At 47.3% G+C, this 12360-nt stretch overlaps 1 protein-coding gene across 4 annotated transcripts in view; it reads left to right on the forward strand.

The window, feature by feature from the left end:
* NEDD4L (NEDD4 like E3 ubiquitin protein ligase) overlaps positions 1 to 12360 on the forward strand; it is a 333633-nt gene that overhangs the window by 274100 nt on the left and 47173 nt on the right. For 2 of the 4 annotated variants that reach the window (XM_046024976.1, XM_046024977.1), the window contains exons 10-15: positions 269 to 401; positions 1524 to 1700; positions 4206 to 4280; positions 5908 to 5967; positions 10946 to 11077; positions 11561 to 11680. In XM_046024976.1, the coding sequence (XP_045880932.1) occupies positions 269 to 401; positions 1524 to 1700; positions 4206 to 4280; positions 5908 to 5967; positions 10946 to 11077; positions 11561 to 11680 (697 nt within the window). The remainder of the gene's footprint in view (positions 1 to 268; positions 402 to 1523; positions 1701 to 4205; positions 4281 to 5907; positions 5968 to 10945; positions 11078 to 11560; positions 11681 to 12360) is intronic. The other 2 variants (XM_046024978.1, XM_046024980.1) reach the window with 1 other exon arrangement.

Consider the following 12360-nt stretch of genomic DNA (forward strand, 5'->3'; position numbering starts at 1 on the left):
AGTATATGCCCGAAATATACACAGAGCCATCGCCCCGATGCATTTCAACACTGTATCTGTTGGATTGAAATGAACCTGCACCTATACTTAGCCTCGCTTTGGCGGGGAGAATTCTCCTACTTAGCAGCCAGCAGGTTGTCAGTGTCGCACGGGATGACCCTGACATGTCCGTGGGGGGAAGGCCCCTGGAGAGTGCTGGACTGTGGCCCAGGTGCCTGGTACCAGTGCGGGCTCTCCTGGCTCACTTACTCTTGCCCCGCACCCCCAGGGACGTGTCCTCCGAGTCAGACAGCAACATCAGGCAGATCAACCAGGAGGCTGCGCACCGGCGCTTCCGCTCCCGCAGGCACATCAGCGAGGACCTGGAGCCTGAGCCCGGCGAGGGTGGAGACGGCCCAGAGGTAAGCCGGCCCCTGTGGCCTCCGTGCAGCTCATCCTCGTGTGCCCCAGGTTGCCCCTTGGTTTTGCTCCGGGTAAATGTGGTCTAAAAACGGACAATCGAGGTCTCCCGGCCCACTGACGACCATGGGGGTGTTCCTTCATTTAGGAAGTGCTTACAGGAGTTGTGTTTGATGAATACATGTGTCTGTGCATCACAGAAGGGAGTGACATTGTTTCTAGTAGTGGAAATCTTGATACTTGCACTGTATAATTTACTTTTCCCCAGAGTCTGACCACATCTTAACTGAATAGCAACGTGGTTGTCCTGTTTCTGCGTTTGAATGAGCTCTGTAACTCATGTGGGTACCACGGGCTCTCACTGAGTGGTGTTGACAACATCATGAAAGAGATTTATTACTAAGAAAATAGAAATTTGGGTGAATTTAGGAAGGTTTATTATTTTTCCCCTTAAATGTTTATGGTAAATCGCTAGAGGAAAAATTACGAATTGAACAACAAATGAGCAATTACTGTAATTTCATGCAGCCTTAACCACCTCGGTTTCCTTACTAAAAATCCATTCTTTCCAGACTGTGTGTTAGGAAGAGGATCATTCACAAAATGTTCCAGTGCTCAAAATTGGAAAAGCAAAATTAATGATAATTAATTCGCTAAAAGTTACTTAATAGCACTTTTTAATTACTGCTTATAGCATCTCTGCTGTTTTCATTTTGACTCCTTAGCAGTAAAAGAAAATCCCTGAAAATCGTGAATTCATTCCTGAGAACACGTTTAACCCATGCTTGTAGTCACTCCTGCTAGAAGTGAGTCACCGCTCGGAGAGGTGGTGGTACCTAGTGGTTAAGAGCGCAGCCCCTCGAGCCAGCCTTCCTTGGATCCATGCCTGGCCCTGCCACTTCCTCGCTCTGTCCTCTTTGGCAGGTTACACTCTGTGCCTCGGTTTTCTCATCTGTCAGTTAGGGTAGTAGTCCCATCTTCCTCGTGGTTATAAAGAAGGTAGTGTGTCTTCTCAGTGCTGCGTAAATGTTAATTATAGTTAATATAATGGTTATTGTTGTTGGCGAGGTGACAAGAGGATCCTTGTTCCTGCCATTTACTCCTGCGTCTCTCGTTCTTGATAGCCTTGGGAGACCATTTCCGAAGAAGTGAACGTCACTGGAGACTCCCTCAGTCTGTCACTGCCCCCACCGCCGTCCTCTCCAGGGTCTCGGACCAGCCCTCAGGAGCTGTCTGAGGAACTGAACAGAAGGCTTCAGATCACTCCAGACTCCAATGGGGAGCAGTTTGGTTCTTTGATTGTAAGTGATGGTCCTCTTTGAATGAGAAGTTGAGCAAATGTTTTACCATTTCTTATTGCCTTAAGAGAATCTCGTGTGCAAATAATGATCAAGGTTCTGCCAGCTTTTCCAAAGCTCTGCCTTTCCTAAGAGGACGATACCAAAATTAGTCCAAGCAGGTGAGACTCTTTCTTGATTTGTAAGAACTCAAGTAAATAAGAGTCCATGACTTCTGTTTTTATCAGCTGTGACACTGAATGTCTTTCCCCAGCCAAAGGCTCATAAATAGTACCTTCATCACAAAGGTGGTGGTTCACACTGGGACCTGAGAGCCATTGGGCCTCTTAACGAGTCCTCTTAATGTGTGCTCTGCGACATCCTTCATCACTCTCAGGTCACAGATGAGGCATGATGTCGAAGGGACCCATCCAAGACAAAGTTAGAATGGGAGCCAGAAGACCTCCCCTAAGTCCCAGAGAACAAATCCTTAAGAAAGATTATGGCAAGGACCTCAGGGTAACATTTGAACTCGAATTCTGCACCATTGGGGAGCCTCTTTCTAGAAACTTGGAATGGGGCTGAGCCCCAGTAAGAAGCGGCATGAAGTCCTCCGTTTGCCAACACAAAACTGTGCAGAAAAGTCCATAGAAAAACACCTGCTTGTATGTAAAGTTGAGAACAAATGCAGTCTGAATGTTTCTCAAGAAATTGAATGTAAAGATGTGTTATAGTAAATGATAGTAGTCACTCCACTGAAAATGGCATCCTAGAAAAATGGTCGTTATTACAGCCAACCAGACGGTAGTGGATGGGAGGACCTCATCAATTGTAAAAGCACGTGAGTGTTTACAGTCGTTACTCCTTCAGTTAACGGTGTTTTCATTTAAAGACACCATTGGCCTATATTGTGTGAGTTGATATGATTACTCAGCTAATGGGGCTTTCTATTAAAATTATATAAATGTTTTTTAGAAAGAGAAACAGCACTGAGATAAAAAAATTTAATACTAAAAGGAAGGGGAAGAAATTATGTGTGGGATGTTTGCATTGGTGAAACTGTTGCTGTGGAAACGACCTAAGAAACGAAGTCGTATTTAAAACCTATAAAAGGTAGTAAGTAGTGCAAGAACCACAGCAGATGTTCACCTCTAGTCTACCAAGTAAAAAAATCAACATTTTCTTCAGCATTAGTATTAAGTTAGTATCTCCACTTATTTGTATGGGGACCTGCCTGCATTTAATTATTCCAGGTGCATAAAATACTTTCAACATCCAAGTGCAAACAAACAAAAAAAAGATCCAAGTGTTGGAGTCAGTAGTATTTTAAGATTGTTTTGAATCTGATTCAGCTATTAAGAATGTCTTGGGAAAAAAAAGAATACGGGGGGCACCTGGGTGGCTCAGTGGGTTAAGCCACTGCCTTCGGCTCAGGTCATGATCTCAGGGTCCTGGGATCGAGCCCCGCATCGGGCTCTCTGCTCAGCAGGGAGCCTGCTTTCCTCTCTCTCTCTGCCTGCCTCTCTGCCTACTTGTGCTCTCTCTCTGTCAAATAAATAAATGAAATCTTTTAAAAAAAAAAAAAAAAAGAATACGGGACTCTCTGATTTTGCTTCTCAGGGTCACTCCATAGTCAAAGACAGTAGCATGCCCATTTACTAGCGAAGGAATCCTTCATGCTAACCATTGTGGAAGGACACGATTAGGCCCCCATCACTGAGGCAGAGTCTGTCTGACTTTACCCCACTTCACTTACCATTGCGGAATATCACGAATCAGAGAGTGCTACGCACGTACTTCTCCCATGGGTGAACCAGTTGCTCATTAGACACGTGGCCTGTGTGTGTGTGGCCTACTGCTGTTCCCTGATTGGATCTGCGAGGCTTTTTTCCCCTCCACAATGCAGATGAATACAAACGAGTGGAGGAACATTATACATCGCACACTCGATGTTCTAGCTTAACGTCCGTATTTTCCCTTACTCCTGTTCTGTACGACTTCAACTCCATTCGGAAGCCAAAATGATAAATGCGTGAGCCTTGAAAGTAGCGTGGGAGCGTGTCTGAGTTCTCTGGACTTTGCAGCTGGCCCTGTCGGTAGAAATGTGCAGGAAATGTCTGATGACCACGTATCAGTATTTCGTCGTCTGTTCTCGGCTCACGGGAGCTTACCCCCTGGGCGCATCCCAAAGCAAATCAAGGACTGCCTGTTTACATTTGTAGAGCAGCAGGGGAGCTTTACACTGGCCTCTTGAGTCCCCTTTCTTGTTTTGGCCTCTCCTTCCTATTTTTGCTGTTCCTCCTTACCAAGGACCAGTCAGAATCCCAGGCCGCCCGGAGCGCTTGAAAATGCAAGCTTACTCGACTACTGGATTACTTACTGCGTGGCTCGGGAAAGCTAGTGTCTCATTTAATTACCTCCTGAAACCAAAATGCACTCAGGAGGCTTGAGGGACTTTTTTTTTAAGCCAGTGAACCTTTCTCCTGTGCCTGTGTTTTCATAATGCCCCATGTCCTTATCTCCCTTCAGCAGAGAGAGCCGTCCTCAAGATTGCGGTCCTGCAGTGTCACGGATGCGGTCGCCGAGCAGGCTCATCTACCACCGGTAACCACGCCCCTCGCCGGCCCCTGGTTGGCTGACGCTGCTTGCATTTGAAATCACCTGGGCTACAGAGGAAGAGTTTTTCCTGTGCAAATCCATTCTCTGTCGGAATGAGACCTTAGGCTTTCCTAGCAAATTGCCCAAGGAGAGTGGATTTCTAATACTCAAGAGTTATTGCCACAAAGGCTCTGAAATGCTAAAAACTTTTCATTGCTTTGCTTTTCCGCCCAAACGAATACCAGATTCTGATGTGCTTAACCTGACTTAAACTACTTAACCAAAAGTGTGCTTTAATAATTCTTTTCTTTTTTTAAACTTCATTTAGTCACTAACGCTGTGCTCCAGTGAGCTGTATCTCAAGACCATTCTGAATCCCTTTGAACAGGAAGAACTCTTCTGGGTTTGCGGGGAGCGGTTCTTTCCCGTCACTAATGGCCTAAACTCTTAACCCACAAAGCACCTGTACCTTCTCTGGAAAGGCAGCTCTACTGACTAAAGAATTGGCTATAAATCCCCCTCCCCCACCACCACCACCACCATGTTCGGAACTACCAGCAAATAAGGGAGAATGAGGAATGTTTGACGATATAGGACAAAAATAAGAGTGAATATTCAAATTGGAAGGCAGACCGGGGCTGCCTTGGGTGAGGTTTGGCGTACACAGTAAAAAGATTTTTGTAAATTTCTTTCGGAGGAGAAACTATTTTGTGGTTTTAGCATGTTCAGCTCATTTAACCTTGACCAGTTTTTGTTTTTTATTAGTATAAATCCTTGCTCATTTGGGGGGGACTAATACTTTATTGTGTATGAAGTTAAAGGAAAAAAAGATGGTACTTAAAAGTTTTTGCAATCATGGTATCTTTCCTGTTGTGTACATTTTTATTTCAAAGCACGTTGTTGCCTGTGTTTTTTATGGTGACGGAATGAATTCACGAGTGTGCTGGTTAGCTGAGTAGTCAGTACGGTACATTCCGTTGTGGCGCACATAGAATGGACTGGATCGTCAGAAGCTTGACAAGAGCATCCTTTCTGGGATGGTTTAGTACAGGCCTCCCCAAAGACCAGAGTAATCAGCTGTGATAGCCTGGGGAGGGGATCCTGCTCAACCTGATGATTCTGTGATTTTCCTGGATGAATTAAGGCACTTTCCCTCCTTTTCAAAAATCACTGTCAATTTTATCTATCAAAGAGCTCACTCTCCTGGAAAACTGTTGATTCCTCCCTCTTTCCCTGTACTCTGTAAAGCTGTCAACTCACTGATCACTGGTAGCCTCTTACTCAAATTATGAGTTTGGTGGATTTTAAGAATCTGCCTACTTATTTAAGAATAGGGGCAAAACCGGAGTGATTGTTTCAAGGAAGACCTCTCACATTCCTGAGGTTGCAGTCCATTGTTTCCCCGAATCATGGCTGCAGCCTGAGCCTTCTCTGGGTGGGAGGGTGATCGTGTCCCTGTTTTTCTCCCGGTCATCAGTGAGTGGTTGCCCAGCTTTCTTTGGACAGGGTGGGTTTCAGAGGTTCTGATCCATGTCACCTGCCTTACTGGCCTCAGCAGTGATTCCTGACTCAGTAAGCAATGGGTGGTCTTCCTACTAAGTTCATTTCACTGATGTGAATTGTCATTCAACAGCCCAGCGCCCCCGCTAGGAGAGCGCGGTCGTCAACTGTCACAGGTGGTGAGGAGCCAATGGTAATGATGCCCTTGATCCGACATGATAGCAGAACTGGGGGTTTTAACATGTTGCATAACGGTGACTGTACCTTCGTTTCTTTTTTGGATAAGCTCAGCTTCTTCGTGCTACAGAGCTATTCATCCTGTAAACCTCTACATTGTTCAAAGGTAGTGGGTAAAACGATGATTTTTCATCTCATATAGCTTTATTAGGAATACTGTGTCAGACTTCGATAAGGAGCATTTAATTGTATTTAAAATATATTTCTGGGACACCTGGGTGGCTCAGTCAGTGAAGCATCCAACTCTTGATCCCTGCTCAGGTCTTGATCGCAGGGTCATGACTCTAAGCCCTGCCTTGGGCTCTACACTGGGCGCGGAGCCCACTTACAAAAGAATAGAAAAGAAAATACTTCGGCCATACTTGCTTTGGCAGCACGTCTGCTAGAATGTATTGCTGCCCTTAACGTTTGTACTCCTGGTCAGCCTTTCTTGTCTGTTAGACTACGTGGATAAAATAACAGGTTTGGAGGAGAATAGAGAAGCCACAGGAACCACACGCAGTTACGCTGTCGATTTTGGTCTTGCACACGGCCTGCCTCTCTTGCCCATTTCCCGTACCAGATTTCCCATGCTGCGCTAGATTTACTGTGTCGTGAGCATGAACCGGTGACCCTGCTCTGCCACAAGGGTCTCTACTCACAGGAATGAACAAGTGTTATATAATTTGGGGGCAGAGACGAAGGAATAGTTTAAGAAGTTTAAAAGGTCTAGAGGAAAAAATTGTTTCACTGAGCCAAGTATCTATTACTCATTGATTATTTTAGGTAATTTTTAGCATTCATGTTTTCGGGTGACTTGGCTAGGACTGTGTACTTCAGTTGCCTGGTTTTTGCTTGACCCCTAGAGACCGGCTCAGCTTCGAGTTTAGCTTTGATCCCCTGTAGCTCTTGGAAGAATTTTTAAGTTTGTTACAACGCCTGTTACTTGAGGTTACCTTTAAATACACATGCGGTTGCTGATTTTCGGCAGGACGTGGACGCAAAGGAATAATTCAGTTACATTGTTAGACTTTAACGCTCAGCATTGCACGCAGGAAAATCAGATTGGCATGCAACAAAAACGAGCCCAGTGTGAGGTATTGAACTATAGTGATCTCTGCAGGTCATCTGTTGGGTGCCCAGGCTCAGCCTCCAGTAGAACTGAAGAAATTCTGAATGAACTAGCCTATTTCCTGCTGTGCACAAGTAACCTCTTCCAGAAGCAGAAATTTCAAGGTGGACAAGATCGTGTCATTAAAGAATTCTAATAGAAGTCAGGGCTCTTGAGCATTCTCTGTCACCCATTTTTGGATTTTAAAGGAGCCTTAGAATCTGCTGTTAGCACTGGAGTGTTGTGATAGCTTAGGATATTAAGTGACAGGATAAACCGAATTTTGAGAGCCCTGGGCTCCATGGTGAGAGGTACTTGGCGGGACAGAGTGACCCATCTGAATGAGGTCCTTTGGCCCCTGCCACTACCGTGTCTGTGCCCTCCCCCAGCCGTGAATTAAAAATACATGTTTGGTTTTATTTTTAAAGACTGGGTAGTAGTCGTTCCTAAATGCTTTCCTGCTCTCGTGTTTCCCACGTACCTGGTGACCTTTCGGCTGTCGTACACCAGCGTACCTGATGGCTGCATTAGAAACTTAGGTTTGATGAAAGTATGTTTTTCAATTCATCTCCCCTCTTGTACACCCTTTCCTGCCCCTGCTGGCCAGCCCCATGTGTACTGTCTCCTGCTGGAGCTACCCTGGGACACACCCTCTCCCTCCCTGCCCCCGTTCTCCCACAAACACGCGTGGCACGTGTGCACACACGCAGCTGGGATGTCATGTACACGTCACTTAGCACCTCGATATTTTTCACTTGTGGTCCTTCCTCTGGGACCTGTCAATACCTACTGTTCAATGATGTGAATGTTCCTCCGTTTATATAATTTTCCCCCACCGGGGAGCATTCAGCTTACCCCTGTCCTCCTGAGGTAGGGTTGCATTAACCCTCCTGGTGAACATTTCTACCATGGAAATGCTTTGACTGTCGCAGCCGTAATGAACAGCCCCTGATTCTCACCTGCGGGCCCACAATCCTTTGGTTTGGGAATACACACTGGTGTATATGCACACGTAGTACACACTGGGGTTGCTTTCCGGCTGGCCATGCAGGCTGGCCTGCTCTGAGATAAAAGGGAGAGGGATAGTAGGGTCCTTCTGGACTTTGCTGCATATACCTAAAAATACACTGAGTTAACAGTATGGCAGCGTGTGAGCAAATCTTGGGGAATCTGTGATAATACTAAACTGTTGATCATCTTTAAAAGCAGATTGAAACTTCTGCAGTTTACACACAATGGATTTCTGTCTTAATGAAATAAACGGAGCCACTACGATAGGCTGGTTGGCCATGCAGACGTGATTGTCTGTTCAGATGAAAAGCTGGAAATTGTTTAATTGCTCACTAGCAGTTTATAACTTGTCTCTTGATTAATTAACTTGCTTCTTGAAGAACTCTGGAACGCATGTGTGAACACACACACGCAGCAGCAGCAGAAATTGGATTTTGGCTCCAGGGCTGGGTCTGTTGCACGATCTGCCTGGAGAAGCTGAGTCCTGGCTCGTCCCCGGCTGCGTGCAGGGAGAGCAGTGTTACTGGTCACAAATGCTGTTGTTGTTCTCGCAAATACATTGTTCTCCATGGCCGTGTAGAAAGAAATCCATAAAGACAGATTTTAATAACACCATCTCACGTAAATGGAGCTAGATTATAGGTTGCCCATTCAGTTCTCAGTACAAGGTAAAATGAGCCTGTTCATCAGAATCACTGTTCTCTCCTGCACTCTTAGTTTCTAGAAACTGATTAGTCCCATTAAGTGGATCTTCGAGAGGAACCCAGTACAGGAGGTCTTACCGCTTTCGAATTTGATTCTGAGATTAACCATGGCACGTCCAAGTTCATGTCATTCATGGTGTCTCCCCATGAGTACTCTTCCAGGGATTCTCTCACTTTAATACTATCTTGAGGGTTTGCAGAACAGAGCGTTCGGAGTGCAGATCTGATTTCCTCTCCCCAAACTTAACTCAGTGGGGAGGAAAACCTGCACATTCCATGTGGGATTCCTTCAGCCCAAGAGCGTTGGGCCGTCATATAAGCAACAGCAGGTCAGGCATGGATGGCGGATACTTTGCCAAAAATAAGAATTGACCACTTAGGTTACAGCGTGGGTTCTGACTCAGTTCAGTAGAGTCCAATTTTTGTAGTTCCTGGAGAAAAAGTAGCCTAGAAATAGCTCTTTTGGATGGGTGCCCCGGCAAGGAAAGGGGGGAGGTAAGAACTTGAGGCTATGGACGAATTCATCGGTCTTCAGTCCTCACAGAAGGCTCGAGTCTGCATGTTGACATCACTTCCTCTCTTGCGGCCCCACACCTAGATCACAACCCATACAGTCTCACAGTCTGGAAATGACCATTTAGGGCCTTCAGGACTTCATCTGGGATGAGGTCAGGAAAATAGTTACTGTAGTTTGAGCAGAAAGTCCTCTTACAGATGATCTTGCGTTGCATGGGAAACTTGTTTTAGAAATAACCATTGGGGCAGCTGCTTCGTGGCTAATTTTTCTCTGGGGATGTGCAGTCGGGCTCAGAGAGTAGAATATTGAGCCTCAGGAACTGCACTCCCCAGAGCACATGGCCGTGAAGTTGAGTGCACTTTCTAGTTCACGATTGTGCAGTGGCCCATGGGCCCTCCAACGGGGACCCTCCTTGTCAAGGCACAGCGTTGGTAGTGAACCGGAAAGACAGGATGCGCACACGGAGCTGGGCTCAGAGACTCACCTTCTCACCCTGACACCCACCTGGTAAAACACCCAGAGGTTCCAAGATCCTGCTGAGGGAAGACGGTTCCCACAAGAAGCGGCCACTTTTGTCACGTCAGGGAGAGATGATTCCTGATGTTTGGCCTCCTGCGGCTTCAGTGTTCTCCCAGCAGCCTTGGTGGCCACGGCTGGCTTGTTTCTGAGTCCCCACCCTTGGGGTAGCACCCCTCGCTCCTTTCCAGAACTGCTGTGCCGCATCCATGCACCCAGCCCTTTCCGGGACGGCATGAACCTCCAGGGTCCGTGTCCCTTTTCCATGAATCTGAAACATCCTTGCTATTCCCATGTTCCTCTGCCCAGACCGCATTTCTCAGACTGATTCTTGCAAGCGGAAGTGTCTCAGGAATCAGTCTCATTTGGACGATGCTGGGGCAGTCACTCTGTACGGGATGCGTCTCTGAACCCAGAAACTGTGTGTGCTGCTTTCACCCTTTTGAAGAGAGGCAAGCTTGGTGTGGGAGGACAGGGACAGGTAGAGCCTCGGTTCTCAGGATCCTCTGGAATTCTAGCCTCAGCTGGGCCGCTGACTTCCTGATGGGTGCAGCTGAGCTGTCCTGGTGGGGCTTCATGCCTGCGTGCCCTGGTGTGCGTGGCTAGAGGGGAGACTGTATTTTTGTCCCTGAAAGCTATTGTGTCAAGCTCTAAGCTGATGAAGACTTTAGGAATTAGGAGAGCGTCTCCGTGGCAAGTATATTGAGGGGAAAAAGTGTTCCGAGCATCCCTCTCTTGGTAACCTTTGACAGTTTGAAATAACTTAAGCTCTATGTGGTTTGACAGTAAAATCTAGTAACGGAAACAGATCGTAGGTTTCTCTTACGATGTGAGCAACAGTCCTTTAAGAGTTCAGGGCCTTACAGTGGACTTCAGTAAGACTTTGGGCCTTGTGGCCGTGTGGGGGTTCGTCTCACAGTAGATGGGAAGCTGTTGGAAATCAGTTGCCTTCTTTCCGGACACTAATGTTTTCGGTACAAGTGAAATTAAATTACGTAGTCTAGAACAAGTAATTCTCTGGGTGTACGTTACTTTATTAAACTGATGAGAAAGCAAATGCAGGATATTAAATAATGATGATTTCTTACACAAACAGCCATCAGTGGCCTATGCGCACACCACACCGGGCCTACCTTCAGGCTGGGAAGAAAGAAAGGATGCAAAGGGGCGCACATACTATGTCAATCATAACAATCGAACCACAACGTGGACTCGACCTATCGTGCAGGTACGCAGACCGGCTACAGCTACAGCCACAGGTCACAGAAGCCAAAATGTCCGCGAGCTCGCTGTTCCTGGGGTGAATGTGTTGTTCTAAAGGACCCATGTTTAGGAAGATGTTCTCACAAAGAAAATGTGTGACTCTAAGCCTGATACTTGCCTGAGGGAGAATTCGGTCCGCAGGGCAGTCAGTCCATCCCTAGAGCTGGTTTTAAAGTGGGGCGTGAGAACCTGTCGCAGGGTGTAGCTTCTCTCCCAGCCCCCCTGTATTCCCCAGGCTGGTTCTGACGCTGGGCTAGTGATTCATTTGTTTCCTGTGAATGTGTTCCTCCATCCGAGCCCCCATCATTAGGTTTAATCATTTCCTCCACACTGGAAATCGGCCAGACCTCTTATTAGTGCTGGCTGCCTTGTTGTTTGGGTCCACACTCCTGATCACTCACACAGGGGAGCCTCCCGCGAAGCTAACTTGTTTTTGCCTCCAAAATAGCTCGCCGAAGACGGTGCGTCCGGATCCGCCACAAACAGTAACAACCACCTAATCGAGCCTCAGATCCGCCGGCCCCGTAGCCTCAGCTCGCCGACTGTAACCCTATCTGCCCCGCTGGAGGTGAGAAGGCTGCCTCGTGCTCTCACCCGGTCACTCTGTCCCGGCACTGCTCATGCTCCTTGCTCATCTCACTTGGGTTTGAGTTCTGCAGCCCTGGTCCTCTCTCTGGTCAGTCGTGGTATCTGGGGTGCGGGGTGCCCTCGTGCAGCCTTCTCACTCATCCTTCCTTCATGCTTCTCTGTGCCACCTGGCTCACACCCGGGGCCGCCCACCTGAGCCCCATTCTCATTCGGCTGCCGCCACGGGTCTTTGTACTGAAAGGGGCACACCTCTCTTCCGCACTTGGCTCCATTCTCCTGGTGTTTTGCTCTCGGCTGCGTAAATAACTCTCCCTCTCCAAGACCGATGCCTCCATTGCGTTTTCAAACACAGCTGTTGCTTTGATCATTTCTCTTTTTTTCCTTTCAGCTGTAGGGCCTGTCGCCGCACAGGCGTCCGTGTTTCTGATGCACACTCGCATCTCGAAGCCAGGGCTGGGCATCTGCTTGTGCTCTCCTGTTTGTGTTGGTGTTGGTGCCTTCCCTTCACATCACAAGTGTCCGAGTTAGAGAAGCCAGAGAGTGAATGTGTGAAGTTCTGACCTTGACTGTGTCTTAGAGCGAGCCGTGGGCCCCATCCCGGGGCACCCGGTGCTGACGACTGGGAGTGGATGTGATCGCTTCCCAGCTGGGGTATAAGTG

Source organism: Meles meles, chromosome 12, assembly GCF_922984935.1.
Source record: "Meles meles chromosome 12, mMelMel3.1 paternal haplotype, whole genome shotgun sequence".
Taxonomy (NCBI): Eukaryota; Metazoa; Chordata; class Mammalia; order Carnivora; family Mustelidae; genus Meles; species Meles meles.